At 39.7% G+C, this 24,645-nt stretch overlaps 1 protein-coding gene across 1 annotated transcript in view; it reads left to right on the top strand.

Moving 5' to 3' along the window:
* TRPA1 (transient receptor potential cation channel subfamily A member 1) overlaps positions 1-24,645 on the top strand; it is a 64,144-nt gene that overhangs the window by 7,459 nt on the left and 32,040 nt on the right. The window contains exons 4-12 of the mRNA XM_077808678.1: positions 13-120; positions 1,405-1,513; positions 3,036-3,181; positions 6,113-6,249; positions 8,442-8,490; positions 18,093-18,192; positions 19,315-19,415; positions 21,379-21,548; positions 21,636-21,800. Coding sequence (XP_077664804.1) covers positions 13-120; positions 1,405-1,513; positions 3,036-3,181; positions 6,113-6,249; positions 8,442-8,490; positions 18,093-18,192; positions 19,315-19,415; positions 21,379-21,548; positions 21,636-21,800 — 1,085 coding nt within the window. The remainder of the gene's footprint in view (positions 1-12; positions 121-1,404; positions 1,514-3,035; positions 3,182-6,112; positions 6,250-8,441; positions 8,491-18,092; positions 18,193-19,314; positions 19,416-21,378; positions 21,549-21,635; positions 21,801-24,645) is intronic.

The following is a 24,645-nucleotide window of genomic DNA, read 5'->3' on the forward strand; positions in this document are numbered from 1 at the left end:
TTTACTTTCTAGGTGTTGGTCCAACACAGCAGTACAGATGTTAATCTGGAAGGAGAAACTGGCAACACACCTATAATAGTAGCATGTTACAAAGAAAATCCTGAGGCACTGACGCTTCTGGTACGTAGAATTATTTGATTTCCCCTAATGTTCTTCTACTTATCTTAATACAATGTGTTGTCTGTTTTTCTACTTTGTATAGCTCTGCTTAACCAAAGAAGTGTAAGCATAAATTAAAGCCCCAGTACGGCAAGTTGCATGAGCCTGAGTGGAGCCCTGTTCACTTCAATGGCCTCTTATAATACTGCAAATAAGTGTGTCACATCCTAGTGCTCTCATATAGTTCCATTACATGTAAGGGTGCATCTATTTGCAAAATTGGTGTCTTAAGCTAGAAAAAAGACATTTTAACATCTTGCATGAGGTATATTTTTTTTTATTTTTTCTGAAATGCAGTGTGTTTTATCTGCCAGCATATGCCTGTCTTTCCTTAGGAATCTTTTAAATCTCTTTGTACCTACAGCAGCACTATGAAAAAATGTGTTAACAAGATTCTTGAGTGCATTATGTTAAAACAATGCCCATTCCTGAGAAAAATAGCTTGTCCTGGCCAAGCTGGAAGACAGAGAAGAGGCAATGGATGTAGTTTAATTAGGCTGCAACTTTATTCACTTAAAATATCTGGGAATACCCACCAATAAATCATACAGTGTGGGTCATCATTATTTCCTTAATTGTTTTCTCCTATTTGGGAGAACTTCTGTGTGCCCTCCCCCTTCCCAACTTGGTCCCAGTCTGTCGCTAGGACCCTAGCAACATTGAATGATGGTTATGGGGGACTGGAAAAAGGGGATTAGGGGTTGTCTCCCCACTGTACCAGACGTTAGGAGTCCCAGCCCCATTTTCCCAGCTTCCTTGGGGGTGTCTTCCCCTAAATCCCTTTCCAAATCGAGTTTATCGGGGAACTGTATTCCCTCTGTACCTTGTGCCTACACTGGACAGCTGCTACACCTACTATCTACTAAGCTTTCCCACTGGGTCTCCAGTCTGCTGTGAGAAAGGTGAAAAAACTAACCCCACTTTGGTCCAGTATATTTAAAAAACCCCAGGAAACCCCAAATGAAATGTGATTTTGGAAATGTGAATTTTAGAAAACCATTGGGTAAACTTCAAGCATGCTCCTTGAGGAATTATACTTCACTGTTTATTGGATTTATATATATATATATATAAGTCTAGCCTGCTATTCTTTTTTTTTTTTTCAAATGAATCATGTATTTTAAAGATCATCAAAACATAGAATAGACACAGACATTACAAGTGAGAAAGTACATCTATGATAACGTGTTATTTGGTCATAATTTGCAGCATGCCATTTAACTATATGTGAACGCTATTTTTCAGCTTGAAAATGGAGGAAAGTTATGTAAATCAAACAAAACTGGATGTATGCCTGTCCATGCAGCTGCCTTTTCAGGTGCAAAAGCATGCATGGAAATTATTTTAAAAAAAGGTAAATAAATGTTCCAAATCTCTTTTGTTTCATCCTTATTAGTTATAGGGTACTGTAAATGAGTAGCCTCCTCCCAGCTGCGCTCTCGTGGCCTCAAGGCGGCCCTTCAGTTGGCCCCTCGCCTCATTTTCCCTTCTGAGTCCCCAGTATCTCCATGGAGGCTTATCTTCTAATCCACACACAGTTCATTAGTAAAACATAGTGCAAATAGTCCACAGTAAAAGTTCCAAAACATAGTCCATATCATTCCAGTACAAGTAGTCCTTAAAAAGCACATTATCCTTTTGGCCACTGACATAACACCAACCACATTCTGGCATCTTCCGCTGTACCTGGACTCTTTGTCAGTCCTCTGTTCCTCAGCTATGACAGCTACTCCAGGCCTTCCTTTTGGGGGGCAACCCCGCTCTCCTCATGGGAACTCCCAAAGCCTCTCTTCTGGAAGTATCCTTCTTTTGTTCTTTCTCTGGATCCAGCTCTCCAGCAAGGAGACATCAGCTGGTAAGCCCCTCTGCTGCTCCCCCTTCCTTCAGCCTTTTCTGGCTGTTGGCTCTGGCTTAGAGCCAGGAGGAATCCCTCTCTCTGCTGCTGCTGCTCCTCCTCCTCCTATTATTACTACCTTTAGCCCTCTCCATCCTTGGCTTTCTGACTTGAGGATGCCAGCCAGCCAGCAAACCCTTCTTGCTGCTCTCCTGCCTTCAGACTTCTCCCAGGGACTGTCTTCTCTCTATGGCAGCTTTCTCTCTCCCTTCTCCTGTCTGACTCACCCTGCTCTGACATTTAACTGACCTTTTATAGGCCCCCAGGTGCTGCCCCATCCTCTTAATTGGCCCAACTGGGAGCACCTAGACTGGGACAGGAGAACTGAACCCAGTTTCATTTAATGGGCCACCTATCCTGTTACAGGTATGTCTATAGTTGAGCTGGGAGGCTTGTGTAGATGTACATCCATGAGTTCTGCTTGTGCTAGTGCCTAAAAAAGAATGTGTCCATGGTGGCACAGGCGGTGGCTCAGGCTAGCCACCTGAGTACGTACCCAGGGGTCAGGTGGGATTATACTTGCGGCAGCTAGCCCAAGTGGCCGCCTGTCCTGCTGAGACACACTGCCATTTTTAGACACTAGCTTGAGCAGAGCTAATGCGGGTAAGTCTTAAATGGGCTGGGAATCACATCTCCCAATTCCAATATAGACATACCTGTAGTGACACTTAGTGCGTATTTAGTACTTTGCTTCTCAAAGGGCTATGCAAAGGTTTTGATCCTGCAAACATTTACACACTATAACTCTCTACAAGTTCAATGAGCATGCTCCAATGAGTAAAGTTACAGATATGGCTAAGTGCGTGTACAACGAGGGCCATAACTCATATGCTCAGTGCATTCACAGAACTCCATGAGTGTTAACAGGAGTTACATGTTGGTATTTAGGGGGGAAATATATCCCTATATTTGTTTGTTTTTTAAATCTTGATTTCTTGTGTTATCTTTATTTAATATGTTTGCATTTTATTTTCTTTCTCAGGTGAAGAATTAGGTTATTCTACTGAAAGTCACATCAATTTTACCAATAATGGAAAGTGCAGTCCTCTCCATCTGGCAGTTCAGAGTGGAGACTTGGAAATGATTAAAATGTGCATCGAATTTGGAGCACAGATTGATCTGAAGCAGGTAATATAATATAATACAATACATAATCCCCTTCGTTTTCAGTTTAAACTGATTTTGTCGAAAAAATCACAGGTTTTACAGAAAGTAATGTTCATTTTTTTCCGATTTTACCCTATTTTTGTATTATTCAAATATATAAAGATAACTTGTTTTATTAGGAAAATACAATGTCTTGCATGAGATATATGTATTACAATAAAACATCAGTCTGTGTGTATATGAAAAGCTGCCTGTTGAAGTCAGGCTATGTTTTAGTCTAGAAGATACGCACAATAAACAAACAGGCAAGCATGCAAGCTCTGAAGTGCGTGCGCATCTGAACCTACTGATGAATCTCACACCCATCGCGTGCACGTTTCAAGCTGTTAGCAGATAACAGTTTAAAGATTTGACATCCTAAAATGGGAAGATAATGAAAATCTGTATCAGAATAAGTTTCAGAACATAAGGAAGTATTTGAAAGTTTTAAAAAAACAAAAACAGGAGAAAAGGATTAAATTGAGTGTATGCACTGCAAATGATGTGGCCCAATTATTTAATGTAAACATTTATAGGCTAATAGTTCTAAGTCTACAAGAGTAAACTGTTTATTCAAATGAAAAGTTTTATTTGGGGCTTAGAGATATATTGTTTTCTTAAACTCAGAGGTGGCATTGTGTTTTGAGTTCTGTTTTTAGTTCTGCAGCAAACCACATTGAATTCCATTAATCAAAGCATTAATCTACTGAATACTTTTTTCCCATCCTTCAGTCCACTGAAATAAACCTCAATATTTACCCATGTAATCTACGTTTCTTCCACCGATTTTCACCTGTTTTTGTTGTTGTAGTAATAAACACTGATAAATTCCTGGGAAAAATTAAATAAAAACAAAAAATGAAGGGCCCTAATGATATACTTGTATCTGTTAGAAATATTTTAAGTAGATTTTTTTCCTTACAAACTGTATCCTGAAAAGTTTTACACAGAGAAATAATGCAATTCCAAAGATAGTTAAGGGAAATTAAGAGGAATAAGCAAATGAGAAAAAAATAAGGTTTCAGGTGAAATTTGTAAATAAATGGAGAATCAGAGATAGAGAAAGACAAGAAGACTTTTCCAGATGGCAGGAACTGCAGAAGAGAAAACCCTCCCTCCACCACTGATTAGATTAGTGGTGTCATCCAGGAGAGTAGAATGAGAAAAGGTTCCTGAGGGAGATTGTAGCAAATCCAAAGACAAGAAAACTCCTACAAACAAAGCATGAAATCCTGGCCCCGTTGAAGTCAATGGCAAAATTCCTGTTGGCTTAAATGGAGCCAGTATTTCACCACAAGAGAAGGTAGTTGTGAACTTGATTCTGAAATAAATGTTGCAATAGCAGAGCTGTTTGAAGGTAATGTGGTTGCGCAAGTGAGAAGATGGGGAGCAACATGCTGAAGTCAGGAGAAATCCTCAGCTGGCTAAGGCAGTTTTAAGTCCCCTTTGTAGCAGATGAAGCAGTGTCAGAAGCTGCTCCTCAGTTCTGAAAGCCAATTGTAAGAAACACTGTGAAATGTGAGAAACACTGAAACCAGAGAAACACTGTGGAATGTGAGGATAGGCTTGAAAGCAAAAATATTACTGGCATGTATTTGTGTTCTGAAGTGCACTTCCAGTTATAGAGTTCTTAACATCACTTTGCTGGAAGTTGAGACATTTAAAATAATGTATTTCTGTTATAAAAGCTAAATGAAAAGCATGTAGTATTTACAAACAGTTATTTCAAGGGGAAAGTTTGCAGAAAAGGCCTGCAGTGACAAACGGGACGTTGAATGCTCTAGAACAAATTATTGACCGGACCCTGTTTGTTTTTCTCATGCAAGCTATCTTATTGACTTCCACAGTACTCCTTGTGTGAGTAAAGACTATTAGTAAGGATATGGTGGATCAAGCAACATTTACTCACCTAAAGACTGTAGTACTTTTTATATCTAAAAAGTCAAATTCTGCTCACCATGCTCTGACCACTAGTCTGATTGTAATAAGTAGGACCTAGGTAACAAGTGTTGTATTAACAGTCTTATGTTTTTCATTCAGTTTTTTAGCAAATACATATTAGATTACTTGTGTGAGTGAATTCTACTCATGTGAATATGGATTACTCACATACTTACTGTGAGTAAGGATTTACATGACTTGGCTCTTAATGACAAAAAGATAGGTCTTTCCTTTATGTATTTGTTGTTTGGATATGTAGAATCTAAATGAGATCATCTGGTGGTGAAACTGTTAATATAACACTTGTGCTTTTTCTTTTTGGTGAGTGGATGGTGCAGGGAGTATTTAAGCATGGATATGGCATCATGAAAAAGACTATTTCAATTCAATGAGACTTTCTGATCATTAAAAGTTATACATATGTAGCCAAAAGGAAAAACACAGGACCGCTCAGACATCTATCAAGGGTGGATATGATTCACCCAGTCAAACAGATCACATATAAATAAGGGCTAACAAGCAAACAATTACTGTTTATAAAATGAAGAAATTGGAAAATGTACCTCAGGAAATAAATCAAATATAATAATTAACATGACAAAAATGACTACCTACAGATGATTTCCTCTGCTTTAGCATCCAACCTTCAAAACTACTCACTGTGGCCATTATTATTCTAGCTACAAAGGACAGCTTGGACTTTTTCACAGTCCATCTATGTCATTCAGTTCAAGGGGCTGTTGTTCAATGACTAAGAGTATCTGGTAGACCTTAAAAATTATCTAATTAACACTGCATTATTCCTAGACTTCTGTGGCCTAATATGTAAGAGTCCAAGTGTACGAACTGAAGTGTGGTCTCCTGCATGGCAATTCATATCACTGAAGTCAGGCTACGACTCATCTTTTAAGCAGATAGAATTGATTGAAAAATAATTTGATTTTAAATTGTGCCGTATAATCCTGTTTGCAGAATGAAAAATGCACAGCTCTTCATTTTGCTGCCACCCAAGGAGCAACTGAGATTGTTAAATTAATGATGTCATCCTATTCTGGTGATGAATCTATTATTGATGCAGTAGATGGGAATAAGGAAACACTGCTTCACAGGTAAGAGAATCCTCTAACATCATATTCATAATCACTGTTTCAGTTCCAACAATATCCAACAATATAACTTCAACTGATGAGAGAAAACAGGGGATGTGCATCCACATCTGGAGGGGTTTCTCACTGATATGGGGATTCAGTAGGTAGGTGATCTCACAAGGACACACTGTAATTGGTTGATTGATCAAGCTGCTGGATGCCTGGTGTCCTGTGCCTAGGGTCAAGACCAGAGAGAGATCGAGATTCTGGCATCTCAAATGGTACATTCAGCAATGTACACTGCCTCTTTGAACTGGAAAACTACTCTAGTGTAGGGTCAGAGGGCAGACAAGCTGAAAGAAATTGCAGTACTGGAAAAGGGATACTCATGGGAAGATAGAAGATGACATTTTGGAACTATCAAAAGCACCAGGCCAAATAAATGCTAAACTTGGTTTACCAGGATTCAGTGGACCTTCCCAAACAAATGAATGAACAAGGAATGTTAAAAACGCACTGGAGTCTATTTCACTGTTCTGTAACAAAGCCATTTAGTGCCTGATTTTCAGAAAAATCACGGTGCAACTGCACATCCATGCACAGTTTCTATGCCTGCTTATGCAAATCACGCATTTGTAAATGGCCATTTTTACATGTAACGGCATCTCAGCCCGGAGTAAATTAAAGCAGCAGCAGTAGCAAGATCAGGATTTTGCTGTTGAAGAAAGGCAGGAAAATAGGAAAGCAGGCATTCTGCACAACAGCAGATGATTTTTGTCACCACCCAATGAGTTTTGGCTGAGGAATGTGCCACCAGGCATCACAAGAAGAGTTCATTGTTAACAGGATTCCTCAGAAGACTCCATAAGGTAGGTAGGAGCTCTAATCTGTTAAGGGCAGCAAGCGTGTGTGGGATGAGACCCAGTTAGAGTCCTGGGTTAAGGCTTCAGTTTGAATATTTTACAAAGCCTATGTCCTGTCATCTTGGAGTTTCTTTTGTCCATATGCTAAATATTTGATCTTCCTGGCAGGAGATATCTCCTGTATATAGAGTAGCAGCCATGTTAGTCTGTATCCGCAAAAAGAACAGGAGTACTTGTGGCACCTTAAAGACTAACAAATTTATTAGAGCATAAGCTTTCGTGGGCTACAGCCCACTTTATCGGATGCATAGAATGGAACATATAGTAAGAAGATATACACACACACATACATAGAAGGTGGAAGTTGCCATACAAACTGTAAGAGGCTAATTAATTAAGATGAGCTATTATCAGCAGGAGAAAAAAACTTTTGTAGTAATAATCAAGATGGCCCATTTAGACATCAGGAATCATAACATTCAAAAACTGGTAGGAGAACACTTCAACCTCTCTGGCCACTCAGTAAAAGACGTATGGGTGGCAATTTTGCAACAGAAAAGCTTCAAAAACAGACTCCAATGAGAAACTGCTGAGCTTGAATTAATATGCAAACTAGATACCGTTAACTTGGGTTTGAATAGAGACTGGGAGTGGCTGGGTCATGACACATATTGAATCTATTTCCCCATGTTAAGTATCCTCACACCTTGTCAACTGTCTAAATGGACCATCTTGATTATCACTACAAAAGTTCGCCCTGAGGTATGTTTTAATTCGTTCTCTAGTTTTGGTATGGAATTGATTACCATAGTCAGAATATTCCCTGAGCAGGGTCAATGCAATTGCAGGGCCTGATCTGGCATTCTGTACACATCCAAAGCTTCCAGTAGGGTCAGTGGGAGTTCTGGGTGCCATATCCCATTGAAATCATTTGGAGTTTCAGGTGTACACAGAATAAGTTGAGCTCCTGGTGCATAATACTTTGTATCAACATTTTGTGGTATTATAAAAGGTACTAATTTCTGGCTGTATTGCAGTCAATAGGAGTTTTACCGTTGACTTTACGGGGGAGGCCAGGATTTCACTCAATGAGTTTTTAGCATATCTGTATAATTGAACATGGTTAAAAATCCAAGGCCCACAATACAGGGAGTCCACAAGGTCCACAATAATTTATTCTATGAGCTTATTATAGAGGAAGCATTTTTGGTCTCTCTCTTTCTCTCTTGTTTATATAAAGAAAATCATTTGAAAGCACTGAAAGAAGGCAGCAGATGTAGAAAAGCATTGGGCTTTACTTTTAAAGTTCATTGATCTTTCTAAAATAACTATATGTTTTTCCCCCCACAGGACTGCATTATTTGATCACTATGAACTGGCAGAGTATTTAATTTCAATGGTAAATATTTAATCAAGGAATATATTAACAAAGATTGTTGCTAGCTACTAATGCAGGTTGTGTAGAAACATCTATTAAAGACTTTTACTTAAAAAATAATTTCCTGTTTAGCAAGTACAGGAAATTACAAAGAGGGATGTTTCTTCAGGAACAGGTTTTTTTGTTTAAATATATTTCATAATACACAGCTGCAAATTACAGTACTGCTGTAGTTATGATTCCACTGTAGCGTTCTGTAGGGGTTCATAATGATGCTGCAAAACTGATTCTGTATTTGTATTTGAGTTATTCAGACAGAGTTTTAACATGCAGAAGTGTTTGTAGAATATGCCAGAATGATTCAGTTGGCCTCACTTTTAAAGTAATTAACAAGGAAAGGAAATAAAACTTAAATATACATTTAATTTAATTCATTTGCTTTTTTCAGAAGTGAAATCTCACACCCACCGTGTGTGTGTGTGTGTGTGTATGTGACAGGCATCACACAGATGTTTCTAGGTGGGGAAAAGGGTTCATGTGTGGTCCAGCAATATCTTGTACACACACACACACACACACACACGAGATTTATTGGGTTTGTTCATGGAATAATTGGGAAAGAAAAAGGGGAAACATAGTTGAGGCTGCTGCTGGCTAGAATGTGGGTGCACATTAACACCGATGTAGATTATAAGATTTTTATATTCACTGTATGCTCTACTATATTACTATATCCTCTGTGTTAGTACAGTGCTGAGCAAATTGTCAGGAGTCAGTAGAGCTATGCCAATTTATACTAGCTGAAGATTTTGCCCTTAATGTTGTGTCAATAGACAGTAAATGTTAGAAATGTTTTAGTCCATACAAGTAGTTGTCCTTGTCTTAGGAACTTTAGTAAAAGTGAGCTATGGAACCAGTTCTTTTTTTTTTTTTTAAATATCAGCAAATGCTGACACTTGGCATTAGAATATTTAAACTTATCCTTGAGTAGTAACAGGCACATATATGTTTTCACCTGTGAAGGGTAGGTACTAGTTTGTGAATGTGGAAGTCCATGTGCACAAACAATTAGAGCCTAAAGGATGAAAATCCAGTATTTAACACTGTATTTGTTAAGAATGAACTTGCATTCCTTTCTGATGTTCTCTGGAATGTTTTTGTTGCATTCCTGAGGTCTGGCTGAGCTATGCTCAACGTAGGATCCATGCTGGAAAGTGAAGGTGACTATCATGTTCCTGTACCCAATATGGACTGGTCTCAAAACTGGCTTATACACACCAGATGTGTTCATCATTAGATCTGTTAATGCTCTGCCATGTCTGGCTGAGGTTCATTGAAATAAGATATTTTACACAAAGTGCCACCTATGTCTGAACAGTATAATACAGTTTAGATTTAGCATTCCATTACATCTCCCCCTTTAAGTTCTACATTCTTACCATTTACAGTATTTATACCAGGGGTTCTCAGACTGGGGCTTGGGACCCCTCAGGGGGTCATGAGGTTATTACATAGGGGATCGCGAGCTGTCAGCCTCCAGACCAAAATCATATTTCATTTGGAATGACTTAAATTCTGCTGCAATGAATTGCAATCCATTGTACATCACTAATTGTTCTGGAATACCAAAGTAAGCAAAAGTGCTCTTCAGTTTCTCGATAATACTGCAACATGTTAGGTCTTTCAAGTACATTATTTCTATTTGCCTGAAAAAATAGTCCACAATGACCAGGTAATGATATCCTCTGAATTTGCATAAATCTGCCATAGCCTCTTCCAAGGTCTTTCTGGTACAGGGTGTTTGTATACTGTGGTTCAGCATTATCTCTTTTGTGCTCAATCTCTGCCCCAAAGTCTGATATCATCAGCTTCCTCCATATTTCTCACTAGGCCCATCATGGGTGCTGAGAAGGTTGTTGGTCTTAGATCCCCTAATCACATACACTCTGAATGCAAAGCTTTTGCGTTTGTAAGTTGTTTCTTGATGAATTGGCCTGTGCATTTCAGAGTATCTCCAGGGCTAGTCAGAGCTGTGTCAGGTGTCTTCAGCTCTGGGAGGGGTTGAAGGTGATTGTAAGTGCTGTCTGAGGTGACTGAGACATCAGCTTCTGAGTCAATTTTAAAGTCAATAGTCATGCCATGAATATTCAGTTTCACTGTCCAGGCAGGTTCTATGTCATTGTAAGTGATAGGTCCCCAAAACAAAGGCTCTTGATTGTTTGTAATCTGAGTTAACTCCCAGCTGTAAAATGTCCATATTTCATGCTTATTACAACCTGTGCCTCTAACTGGACATTCATCATCTCTTGGGATATGACTTTTTCCACACCTTGTGCATGTAGGCTGGAATGTGTCCCTCTCTTCTTGCATCGGGGTTTTATGATCGTGATTTTTAAGACTCAAGTGTCTGCAGTTGCTAAGCTAGTTTCAGGTTTTTAAGTTTGTCAAGTTTCTCTAGGTTTTCCTGTTTCATCACTATTTTGCTATTTGAATAGCTATGGCTAGAATGAAATCTATCTTCAGTTATAGCTGCTGTGAAAGGTTTTTAACTGTTAGCCCAATAACCAATGTGTCTCTGATATATTTATGTTTTGCATTCCCCAAATCAGTTTTCAGCCAAATATGTAGAGCTCTATATGTAGAGCTCTTATAAAACATTCAACCTTTTTCCTTGGTTCGGAGTTCTCTGGTAAAAACATGCTCTTTCATAAACAACGTTTCTCTGAGGTATGAAGTATTCATCAAACATAGCCAAAACCCTTTCATAGTCATATTTGTGACTTTCTTCAGTAATTTTAAAGGATTGAAAGATATGATCTGCTTGCTTCCCCATAGCATAAATTAAAGATGATACCTGTATATCTTCAGTTTCTTTGTGCAGCTTGGTAGCAATGCAAAATTTTTCACAATATTTTTCCAGTCTGTCCATTTTGAAGGTTTATCCAAACTGAAGTTCTCTGGAGCATTGACAACTGGCATGTTGATGAGATCCTGCAACCTTTGTTGCTGTGTTCCATCTGTCTGCAACCTTTATAGCTGTTTTCTTTCTGTTTCTGTTCTTATCTTACTCCTGACACCATGTAATGTTTCTGTATCTGGTATCGACAGGGCTCAGAGTTTGCTTATACACACCAGATATGTTCATCATAAGATCCTTCAGTGGTCTTCCAGGTATGGCTGAGGGTCATTTACATAAGGTATTTATACACTCATCGCTGGTTAGTGGATGAACAGTATAATACAGGTTAGCATTCTATTACAGTGACTATGTGCTGTCTTTGCGCTTCTTGCTCCCTGATGCAGTTTGGAGCTTAATTAAGACCATCTCAGGATGCCTGTAATTTGCAGTGTCTTCTAATAACCCCCAAAGTACCACCTAAGATCAACAAAACACTGCACATTTCAGCTGTTACCTCTGTTTCCTCTCTCTTTGCATACTTCTGTGGCATCTTCTACACTGGATGTGAGCAGGGTTAAATGGGAAAGGGTGGTATAGAGCTGATTGTGTCAGTCAGAGATTTCACTGCTCTATGGGACTCATGAGCTCCCAGTTTAGTGCAGCTTTCCTGCCACAACATGGCTAAGGATCCTGCCCATTGTCTCCATAGTAAAAAGAGAGAAATATTGACTTTGGGTTTGATTATCACTTGTATCCTTTAATAATCCGCATCTCATTTAAGGCATGTTAGCTTGTATAAACGTTTATCTTATTGTAAGTGCTTTTTCTACTTGGAAATAAAAATGGCAGCTGTCAAAACATTCTTAACAGGTATAAAGTTATACGTCGTGTTTTAGACAATGAGAGCCTGATCATCCCCACAAAAGCAGAATTCGCCTGTAGCATTATACACCCACTTTGTACTCGTGCCCAATGTGAATGACTGCACAAGATGCAAAGCAGTGGAGAATCAAGCCCTGCAGCTAAAAATTGAACTAATGGTTTGTTTTGTCGTCCTCATGTAGGCCCTGATTCAGCATAACACTTATGCATATGCTTAAGTCCCACTCAAGTTAAAGCATCTGCTTAAGTTATTTCTTGAACAGAAATTGATATGCTTTAGGGTTTTGCTAAATCAGGGCCTTAAGAAGCAAAACAAATTGAGCTTGAAAAAGAAAATCTAGGTCATTATTTTAAATGTTTTAAACTTTATGTATCTAATTTAAAAAAGGGTATTTGCAAATTGTGGTCAATTGTGTATCCAATACTTGTGCAATTATATTCACAACTATGGTATTTGCATATGCACATAGACAGTTCTTTGTCTCTACTGTATTGGAAAGCATCTGATTTGTGCACACAAATGATGTAATTGCATACACATATTAGGCATTCAGTTGTGTGTGAGTAATTTAAAAAAATCAGAACAGCAAAGTCAAAATGTTCACAAATGTGCTTTAGAATTGGTTGTATCATTTTCCATTAGGACTTCAGGCTATCATGATTTAGAATTCTGTTTGTATACTGGACAAGTTAGCTTTGAGATCTCTTTACATGCTCAAGACCTCCTGAGTTAAGGATGTCTCTCTTAAGGACTGCCTCAGTTAAGGCATCTTGAGTTAAGAACATTTTAATGAAAGTTTCTCTCCCTGAAGTGATTTTATATCACTAAGGGGCTTCTTTATTAGCCCTTTATTCTTTTTTTCATCTTCTTTTCTTTCATATTTTCGTTGTCTCCCTTTTCAATTAAAAAAAACTATATTAAATGCAGGAATAACATTAAAGTAATGTTAAGGAGAACTAAATTACACAAAAGTCAGAAAATTCAAGGTTTGTAGAGCACTGATAACTTGAGCATGTTATAAATATACATTATCTTCTATTCCTGATGTCCTTGTTAAATATATATTTTAATATACTGCTCTTAATCTTGTTAAATACATTAAAACATATATGATGTACAATATTGTTGAATTCATGTTCCTGAGAGGTCAACAATAGTAATGTCTGGAGTAAAGGTAACCACTCAGAATGTTTATGTAAATGGCTACTCATGACTCGCTGCAGCTGTGTCATGTGAAACTATATTTAATCTCTGATTGACAATCGCATAGGAAAATCTCTGTTTGATTGGCTTATCAGAAATGAACACTTTTTTCAGTTGCCCTCTTAAGTTATTGAATGAATAGTAACTGAAAGGCAGGGGGCAGGGAATTATTTGTTATCCTTAAGATAACATGGCCTTGCTGGATAACTTCCTGGTGTTTCTGGTCGTTATGTATATAACAATCAACTTACCACTTTTCTATGAACAACAAGATTTATTATTCCTCAAGTTAAATATTGATTCAGGCTTTGGTTAATAATTCTCTTGTGATTTAGGGCCTGATCCAAAGATAGTTGAAATTAATGGAAAGACTCCCATTCACTTCAATTGACTTTAGATCAGACTTGCATTAGATGTTAGATTAGTTCATCTCTCAACTCTAGAAACGTCCACATCACAAAATCCACCATCGAAGCTGCCACGTATTGGCCCTTTACTTGCACTCCCTGGCAGTCTGAGCAGAGAAGACAATGATTTAATGGGCATAGAGATCAAACTACATTAATTTCTGGATGTGATTCCTCCAGGACAGGTGTAAAATGCAGTGGTATGGTGGTTCGGAAGAGGCTTGCACAGTTGCTGCCTATTATGTGGATAGGTAGGGAACCTTATTAATCAGGGCTGTAATTTTGGTACATTTCCAGACCACTAAGTCTATTATTTTCAAACTTGGGTCCATTAAAATAGGCACCTAACTCCAGGGCTGACCCTAGACCAAATGGCGCCCCAGGTGAAGAGTCTCTTTGGTGCCCCCCCATTTGTTAAACTTTTGAATACCTTATTTTTATGGCATTTCTAGCCCATTTCATAACTTTGATGCACAATTTGCATGTATGATTTATCCATGTCATATAAGTTGATAAATTTGCACACTAGGATCTGTAAATCTGTATGCCACATGTACACAAATCAAAAAGATTTTCTCTAAGCTTATAGAAACTTTTTAATTTTAAGAATAACTGAAATGTACTAACATCAAGATATTGAACTGTGTACCAACACTGGGTGGACCAGTATTCAATAGTATTACAGTAGGTGACAGTCTTAGAACGTTAATCCTAGTCCTTGAGTTCAAAAGGTCACTTTTCTCACCTTTGCCCTCATGGACTGAAGCACAGCATCAGAGAGATCCAAATACTAGCCAATGCCACTTTCAAATGATAAAACAGCAAGTGATGTCAGTTTCACATCAGCTGTCATCAATCGAAGATATGTTTTAATGAGCCCAAACGTCAAAAAACTGCGCTCACCGCTCGCAGCTATGACCAGCAGCATGAGCAGAATCCACACATTAGAAAAAGTGTCCTTCAGCTCTGCTTCAGAAATGAATTGGAGAACTTGGAGTGGAGAGTGTGTCTCATGTCGCAAAATGTGACAAATATTGTCCAATTCACCATAGAGGGTTTTATCATTGACTTCCGAATATTCCCCACATGTCAGTGTCTGGTGAAGGTCTGTACAGTTGTTCAAGAGTGGTTTCCTGTCACTGGTAGCTTACTAAGGTCATACAAAAAAACCCAGGTCTTTTCATGGTGTTTCATTTATCCACACTTTTCTTTGATGGACACCCAAACAATGTCAATGACTGAGCAAAAAAACACTCTTGAATTTTTATTCCGAGCTTCCCATCACCTCATCTCTGCCCTCAGAACCAAACTGTCTCTTCTTCGGATGAATACAAGTTTCCGTGAAGACAGGCTCAACTCCTAAGTTTTCTGCTATTTCTTTGTCAGCAGTGATGGCATCCTCAAATTCATTGTCTCTGTAGGCCACAATGAAATCAAGGCAGCTTCTCATCAAAGTAGTAGCGGTCACGATGTCCATCAAGTGAGTTTGTAACGCCTTGCTTACAACGTTTACTTGGAACAGGATATCTTGCCAAACCACAACTGAGACCAGAACTTTGAAGTTAGTGATCTGGTTTGTCAGGCTTTGAGCCTCGTATTGCATTCCAGCCTTGGCTTTACTTGACTATGCCACTGCCATCAGCGCATCAGTCATTTGGTACCTCACTGGCCTCACGCTGTCAATGTGGCTCTCCCAGCAAGTGTCCCTTAGTGGCTTTGGGGTCTGATTTGTAACACTGTCCATGAGGATCTTCCACCTGATAGTTCATGCTGAAAATAGGACGTGTATTATTTGCAGTACTCCGAAGAGAGATACTGAATCTGAAGAAGATGATGCTACATCTGACACCACCAGGTTGAGGAAATGGCAGCCACAAGTCATGAAGAAAGCTCTTGGATTCAGTGCAAAGATCCTTGCCTCAGCACCACTGTTTCTTCCCTTCATGTTCATGCTGTTGTCCTAGCCTTGGCTATGGCAGTCCTAAAGCTTTATTTTATTCTCCTTCAAAACTTTCATAAATAGTTCTGTTAGGCCTTTTCCAGTAGAGTCGTCCACAGACTGGAAAATAGATAGTGTTCCTTTACTTGGATACAGCCATCCTTGTCATCAACAAATTTTACTGTAAATGACATCTTTTCACTGTGACTAATACCAGGAGTGCAGTCTATTATTACGGCATAGTACTTTGCTTTGCTGAGTCGCATAAATATGTTGTCAAACACCTTCCTTGCCATAAGGTCAATCGATTCATTTTGAATTGTTTTACTACAGGAATGGATCATAGCTTCTTTACAAACTACTCAATATAGGTATTCATGCGTGACAGTGTCATATTTCCCAAGGAGCTCTACCAAACCGAGGAAATTACAGTTATGTTTAGTGAACAATTTATCCAACGAGCCCGGGAGAGACAAATTATTCTTTGCAAGGAAGAGGGCAGTTGAGATCAGACACTTGAACACATTCCTCCAATAATGGGTTTCTACATTATTAACGTACTGGTTTTCTGCATCTACTCATTTATTCAGCTTGAGCCTGGACTCAACCTCCATCCATTTGGAGTAGGCTGTAAAATGGCTGGGTGACTTTTCATGTTACTTCAGAGCATCAGCTAAGTTATGTCAGTAATTTTAGCTGGAAAGTGCAAGCAATGATTTGACATTCTTGTCAAATATTTTGCAACAAAACTGGAGCACTTTCTCAGTTGATTTTGAATAAGCTAGCCATTGTCAATTCAGTTTCTCACCATTCTCGAGCACTCTTTCGCAGGTTGACTTTGAGAAATGTCACTTCCGCTCATTTACTAGAAGCGTCATATCCTCAGTTTTGCCTGGCCCGTTCAAAATTTTACGATCAATATCAGCAGAGTTTAGGATCGCCGGCCATAAAGCAGGATCTGATGTATCGATTTGTGGTGTGCAATTTTTCTCACTACTGTTTCTGTAGTCATGTGAGGTTGATTCTTCTTAATATTTTCTCTTCTTTTCATGTAAACCAGATTTTTCTTTGTTATTACTCTCCTTTTCATGTGAGCCACATTCTTCTTTATCATCACTCTCTTTTAGCTTGTCAGGAAAACTGGACGATTCTCCATAACTTTCCTCACATTTCCATTACTTATCTTAATGTAAATCTGCTAATTCCTTAGTAATATGACTTCCATCATTTATACTTCACTCTTCAATTTCTTCTGCACTGGGACGATTGCTTCTACCTAAAGCCCAGTCTATATTGTTCTGTTTCAGATATTTTCCCATCAAATTTGCCCCTTGCTGCAAACTAGATTGCAATTGAGCTTTTTGCTTCCTATACTGAGCTCCTGAAGCCTTCTTCAGGGGCATCTTTTATTTTCTATGGGGGGAAAAGAGACAGTATTAGGGAGAGCAAAAGTCTATGTTCCACAGTCTTAGAAAGTCATCAAACATTACGTGTTAAGCATGTCAGAAGAGGTAACAGTATTTCTTTTATATTATTGCATAGGGGTTTGGTAGATATCTATCATCATTAAATATGTCCTTTATTAATTGCTACTTACACTCTTCGAATCTTAAAACACAAGTACACTTTCACAGTTACACAATAAAGCAAGGTTCACATTATTGCGGCTGGACATTCACTTCACTTCACGCTTATATCTCACTAACTGACTGATTGGCGACGCCCTGCCCCTTATGTACCACGAGGGCATGGCTGACAACATTCTAGGAGGTTCAAGGAAAATATAGTTCTCAGAAAGTCTGGAAGGTTCCACAAGATTCTACAACGGTCCAGAACTTTCTAGGATGTTAATGAAAAATGAATCCAGATACAGAATACCTGAAACATTTTACTTCAAACATTCTATTTTCCCTTTTGTCACTAACAACAAAAACAGCACTCCAAGCTTGGCACCCCCCAAGCCCAGCAACCTAGCTGGTCACCTGCCCCTAAATCCTGCCTTGCCTAACTCCACACAAAGGACCTGATATTCCCCAGCTCAGCACCTCTTAAAATCAAGATGCTGTTATTTAGATGACTAAATATGGATTTAGATACCTAACCTTAGCCACTCGAGTTTGAAAACTTTGACCTAAATTCATTTAAATTGAGAAGGAATTTGTTTATTGAACTTACGTAATTTAAAGCATGTGAAAGTGTCTAACCATGCCTGTAATTCTGCTCAGTTTACAATTTATTGCTAAACAGAATTTGTTCATGAATCCATGATAAACCTGGGTTTTTTCATTGCAGGGAGCAAATATTGATAGTGTTGACATTGAGGGTCGGTCACCGCTTCTGCTGGCTACTTCCTGTGCATCATGGAAAATTGTGAATTTACTACTCTCAAAAGGTACAAAGGAACAAACAAGTATTACATGGGGGATGGGGGGCGGGTTCTGAGAAGGGTCCATACAAGTTAAGATTCTTTCCCAAGGGACTCCTCTTCAAGCCCCCTACCTAGACAGCAGGCACAAGTGAACACATGAACTGCTCCATGCTAGCACCCTCTACAGTGCTAAATCCTCAGAAAGGGAAAGGAGGAGGCAGGGCCATGTCCCTGCCCCTCCACATCAACCTACAGAGTGTGTGGGCTGTGGAAGGAAAGCACATGCTGCACCCTCCTAAGGGTTGGTGTGCACTCCCCCTGCACTCTCCACAAGCTCAAGGCAGCTCTGCACTACTGAGTACACAGAGAGGGAACAGAATTATTGAACATGAAGATACCACTTTGACATGGTCAAGTTTCTGACCATTAATGGATTTTAAGTATTAAACCTAAACTGCAGTAAGTGGTCACAGTGTAGTGTCACCTGAAACTTTACTAACTACTGCACCGTTAATGAAGGTTCATCTTTAATTGTCAGTTGTCACATTTTTAAGAGTAAGCTACTGTAAATATTCTTATGAGTGTTTCTCTCATTAGTATTTATAACATTAATTTTTATTAACAACAATTCTTTTTTTTTAAATAGAAAGCTTATAGTAAAACTATTATGGACTTTAGAAAGACACTCTCTTGCTTCCAATAAGCAAGACACTCCATTTCCGTGTTGCCCAGCTATTATTATGTTATAATAGATTATTCATATAACAGCACGGAAGTAAACTGATATTAAAACATAGATTTCCAGTTGAAACAATATGACTATGGCAGCAGTACACTATGAACCTGATATATTTAGAGGTGTTGATCATGCAGCCTCCATTCACACCAGCAGTTGTGGAGGCTCAACGTTTCCAAATATTAGACTCCTATAAATCTGAGTGCTGCAGTGGAACAAATGAAATTCATACGTTACTGGAAATTGAAAGCTTAGAGTCAGTAGAAGTCTTGGTGTGATATTTGTTGTTGTATTGGCTGAAATAATTGTATTTTTAATTTCATTTTAGCGTGTGTATTTTAATCAAACATGGCTAGTTATCAGAGGCCAGTAGTTTTGAATTGCTAGTATTTATCTCCATATTTATTTAGGAGCAAATATCTCTCTAAAAGATCAGCTTGGTCGGAATTTCTTGCACTTGACAGTACTGCAGCCTGGAGGATTACAACATCTGGATGAGAAATTTCTGCAGGTACAGTGAGGATCTATTTGTATCTTTCTCTGGTGAATTCAATATCTTTGTCCAACAGTTTAAGGATTCTCTTTTCTTCCAGAACATTTATGGAAATTCATTTTATTTGTAAACTCACCTCACTGTCCCCACAGGTTAATTTAAATAGATACAAATATAAAAATAAACATGACCAAGCCAATAATACGGATCTCTCTGGCAGGCAAAGGAATAAAGTTATTTGCTGCCAGGGGATTGAATGGCTCAGGAGATTAGCAATATATTATAGAACCTTTTCTCCTACTTTGCCCATTAAGAGGCACTCAAACCTTGGGATATGCTGCAGCAAATTCTTAAGGAAGTCTCCATTGCCTGGATTTCAGTAAATCCCCAGCCATATTTTAAAACAGGAGTATCAAACATAATTCTGCATTTGGCCTGTTTGATGTATTTATATGGGCCACATGAAATATTCAGATTCTCTGGAATCTAAGCTTTCATTTAAAGAAAATATAGTAAGTTTCTAGCCCTCATAGCTGCAGAGATAACTTTTCAGATGTGAGCCGAGTATAACTGCTGCAGTTATATCTGCCTGAATGTGCAGACAGCTTGAAACCATGAGTCAGAGGTGTGAACTCCCCATATTAATCTGATTGGAGAATCAACTTTAAAGAACAATGATGATACTTGCATGTCACATTGTCAACTTTTAAAATTATTTAATCACTGATTATTTCAGTGGATGGAATGGGGTTAGGAGCTGGGAGTGAAGTACACTGGACTGGGAATTGGAAGTTGCCGCAGGAAGGGAAATGCAGAGAAAAGAGGAAACTCACAAAATTAGAGGAGGGAAACAGAAAGGAGGGGAAGGAAGAGAAACACAAAGCAGAAATCAAAGGAGTACTTGTGGCACCTTAGAGACTAACCAATTTATTTGAGCATGAGCTTTCGTGAGCTACAGCTCTGATGAAGTGAGCTGTAGCTCACGAAAGCTCATGCTCAAATAAATTGGTTAGTCTCTAAGGTGCCACAAGTACTCCTTTTCTTTTTGCGAATACAGACTAACATGGCTGTTACTCTGAAACAAAGCAGAAATAGTGATGCCTCAAGGGAAGCATATTCCCTCACTGAGTAGTGAATGTGACAATGAGGCATTGAATAAATAACTAAATGTTTCATTACTACCTAAAGGCTCTATTCTCCTATTGCTCTCTGTGCAAACCTACTGACATCAGTGGGCATTCCACTGTATACTGTGGGGAATACATACTCCTAAATTTACACCCCAGCCCATGGAACACAATTAAACAGAATTTATTCCTCTGAATAAGTTTGACACATCTTCTGTAAAGGTCTTCACTTCCATTTGAATTCCCCGGAGGACGGTGTTGGCAAATGCTGTCTCCCACCTCCTGAGATTGAATCTCCGCTGTAGTGCAGCTGCTCCCACTTGCACAGGAGTTCTGTTTCTGCCTCTCTGTATTACTGTGGGCAAATTTAGCCTCAGGTAATTTATGACCAAATTTTTTCACCTGCTGATGGCTTTGCAGGTGTCCACACTGCAAAATTACCAACATCCTCACTGGCCTCCTTCTTAATGGCCCCACAGAGAGACCAAATATTCAGGAGGCATGTAGGCTGACATGCCTTCATTTTCCTCCCTAATGTGGTTGAGGTGCATGGTGTGGCAGTGTAAGAGAATCTTGTACTTCCTGTATGTACCTGTTCTGTGGATAAATACAGAGCTTGAGGGCCCAATACTGCAAGTTGCTGAGCTCTTCTTGTGAAGTGTGAATTCACTGAAAACCATCAATCAGCATACATATTTTTAAAATGCTCTCTTGTTTTTGTTGTTTTAATTTTACCTTTCTTAAAGTTCCATAAAGATTTTTTTTTAAATGTAGCTTCAGAAAATTACTGCTAACTAACTCGGACCCACAGTAACATTGGTAATATGTATACAACCATTTCCATTTGCCAACAGATGAAACATATTAAAGATTTTGTAGTGGAAGAAGATGACGAGGGGTGCACTCCACTACATTATGCATGCAGACAAGGAGTGCCCTTCTCTGTAAATAGCTTGCTCGACTTGAATGTTTCTGTCTATTCTAAAAGTAGAGACAAGAAGTCTCCATTGCATTTTGCAGCCAGGTAAGTGATGCAGTCTACACAATGTATCAATGCCATTTTATCCATCCAGATTTTCTCAGTATTAACTTGTACGTTAATCTTTTAAAGCTATGGGCGCATCAACACCTGTCAGCGACTTCTCAGAGACATGAATGACACTAGGCTTTTGAATGAAGGTGATAAGAAGGGAATGACTCCCCTTCACTTGGCAGCCCAAAATGGTCATGAAAAGGTTGTCCAATTTCTACTGAAGAAGGGTGCCCTCTTCCTGTGGTAAGTGTATGGGTTTTCTTTCTTTAAAATAATTAGAGTTACTGAGCTACTTTATTACTTACATTTTGTATTCATCTCTAAAGTTGTGCTGGATTGTCCACACAAGTTTGCATTAAAGCTAAGGTATGAATTATCACATGTACACTAACATGTATATTACACTTTTGTTTAAGTCATTAAGAATATTCTACAATGAACCTGATTCAGGGGGCTTTTCATATAATGCGTTATTAGTCCGGGACAATTCACTAACACATAGGATGTCACAATATTAACATGAAATAATTTTATAGAAATAAAATTGTGTGCATTTAATGTTTGTCAGTTGCCTTAAATGTACAATTCAACAGTACTACAGTGTTGTATGCAGCATCAGCTGTTAAGTGTTAGTACCACATGACCTTGAGCGGATCACTGCGGACTACGTGGCTCTGGGAAGAAGGATAAAGGAGTTTGAGGCACAAGTGGTGTTCTCGTCCATCCTCCCCGTGGAAGGAAAAGGCCTGGGTAGGGACCGTCGAATCGTGGAAGTCAATGAATGGCTACGCAGGTGGTGTCGGAGAGAAGGCTTTGGATTCTTTGACCATGGGATGGTGTTCCATGAAGGAGGAGTGCTAGGCAGAGACGGGCTCCACCTTACGAAGAGAGGGAAGAGCATCTTTGCGAGCAGGCTGGCTAACCTAGTGAGGAGGGCTTTAAACTAGGTTCACCGGGGGAAGGAGACCAAAGCCCTGAGGTAAGTGGGAAAGCGGGATACCGGAAGGAAGCACAGGCAGGAATGTCTGTGAGGGGAGGGCTCCTGCCTCATACTGAGAATGAGGGGCGATCAGCAGGTTATCTCAAGTGCTTATATACGAATGCACAAAGCCTTGGAAACAAGCAGGGAGAACTGGAGGTCCTGGTGATGTCAAGGAATTATGACATGATTGGAATAACAGAGACTTGGTGGGATAACTCACATGACTGGACTACTGTCATGGATGGTTATAAACTGTTCAGGAAGGACAGGCAGGGCAGAAAAGGTGGGGGAGTAGCACTGTATGCAAGGGAGCAGTATGACTGCTCAGAGCTCCGGTACGAAACTGCAGAAAAACCTGAGTGTCTCTGGATTAAGTTTAGAAGTGTGAGTAACAAGAGTGATGTAGTGGTGGGAGTCTGCTATAGACCACCGGACCAGGGGAATGAGGTGGATGAGGCTTTCTTCCAGCAGCTTGCGGAAGCTACTAGATCACACGCCCTGGTTCTCATGGGTGACTTTAATTTTCCTGATATCTGCTGGGAGAGCAATACAGGGGTGTATAGACAATCCAGGAAGTTTTTGGAAAGCGTAGGGGACAATTTCCTGGTGCAAGTGCTAGAGGAGCCAACTGCGGGGGAGCTTTTCTTGACCTGCTGTTCACAAACCGGGAAGAATTAGTAGGGGAAGCAAAGGTGGATGGGAATCTGGGAGGCAGTGACCATGAGTTGGTTGAATTCAGGATCCTGACACAGGGAAGAAAGGTAAGCAGCAGGATACGGACCCTGGACTTCAGGAAAGCAGACTTCGACTCCCTCAGGGAACGGATGGGTAGGATCCCCTGGGGGGCTAACATGAAGGGGAAAGGAGTGCAGGAGAGCTGGCTGTATTTCAAGGAATCCCTGTTGAGGTTACAGGGACAAACCATCCCGATGTGTCGAAAGAATAGTAAATATGGCAGGCGACCAGCTTGGCTTAATGGTGAAATCCTAGCGGATCTTAAACATAAAAAAGAAGCTTACAAGAAGTGGAAGGTTGGACATATGACCAGGGAAGAGTATAAAAATATTGCTCGGGCATGTAGGAATGAAATCAGGAGGGCCAAATCGCACCTGGAGCTGCAGCTAGCGAGAGATGTTAAGAGTAACAAGAAAGGTTTCTTCAGGTATGTTGGCAACAAGAAGAAAGGCAAGGAAAGTGTGGGCCCCTTAATGAATGAGAGAGGCAACCTAGTGACAGAGGATGTGGGAAAAGCTAATGTACTCAATGGTTTTTTTGCCTCTGTCTTCACTAACAAGGTCAGCTCCCAGACTGCTGCGCTGGGCATCACAACATGGGGAATAGATGGCCAGCCCTCTGTGGAGAAAGAGGTGGTTAGGGACTATTTAGAAAAGCTGGACATGCACAAGTCCATGGGGCCGGACGAGTTGCATCCGAGAGTGCTAAAGGAACTGGCAGCTGTGATTGCAGAGCCATTGGCCATTCTCTTTGAAAACTCGTGGCGAATGGGGGAAGTCCCGGATGACTGGAAAAAGGCTAATGTAGTGCCAATCTTTAAAAAAGAGAAGAAGGAGAATCCTGGGAACTACAGGCCAGTCAGTCTCACTTCAGTCCCCGGAAAAATCATGGAGCAGGTCCTCAAAGAATCAATCCTGAAGCACTTAGAGGAGAGGAAAGTGATCAGGAACAGTCAGCATGGATTCACCAAGGGAAGGTCATGCCTGACTAATCTAATCGCCTTCTATGATGAGTCTACTGGTTCTGTGGATGAAGGGAAAGCAGTGGATGTATTGTTTCTTGACTTTAGCAAAGCTTTTGACACGGTCTCCCACAGTATTCTTGTCAGCAAGTTAAGGAAGTACGGGCTGGATGAATGCACTATAAGGTGGGTAGAAAGTTGGCTAGATTGTCGGGCTCAACGGGTAGTGATGAATGGCTCCATGTCTAACTGGCAGCCGGTGTCAAGTGGAGTGCCCCAGGGGTCGGTCCTGGGGCCGGTTTTGTTCAATATCTTCATAAATGATCTGGAGGATGGTGTGGATTGCACTCTCAGCAAATTTGCGGATGATACTAAACTGGGAGGAGTGGTAGATACGCTGGAGGGCAGAG

This window comes from Eretmochelys imbricata, chromosome 2, assembly GCF_965152235.1.
Source record: "Eretmochelys imbricata isolate rEreImb1 chromosome 2, rEreImb1.hap1, whole genome shotgun sequence".
NCBI lineage: Eukaryota > Metazoa > Chordata > Testudines > Cheloniidae > Eretmochelys > Eretmochelys imbricata.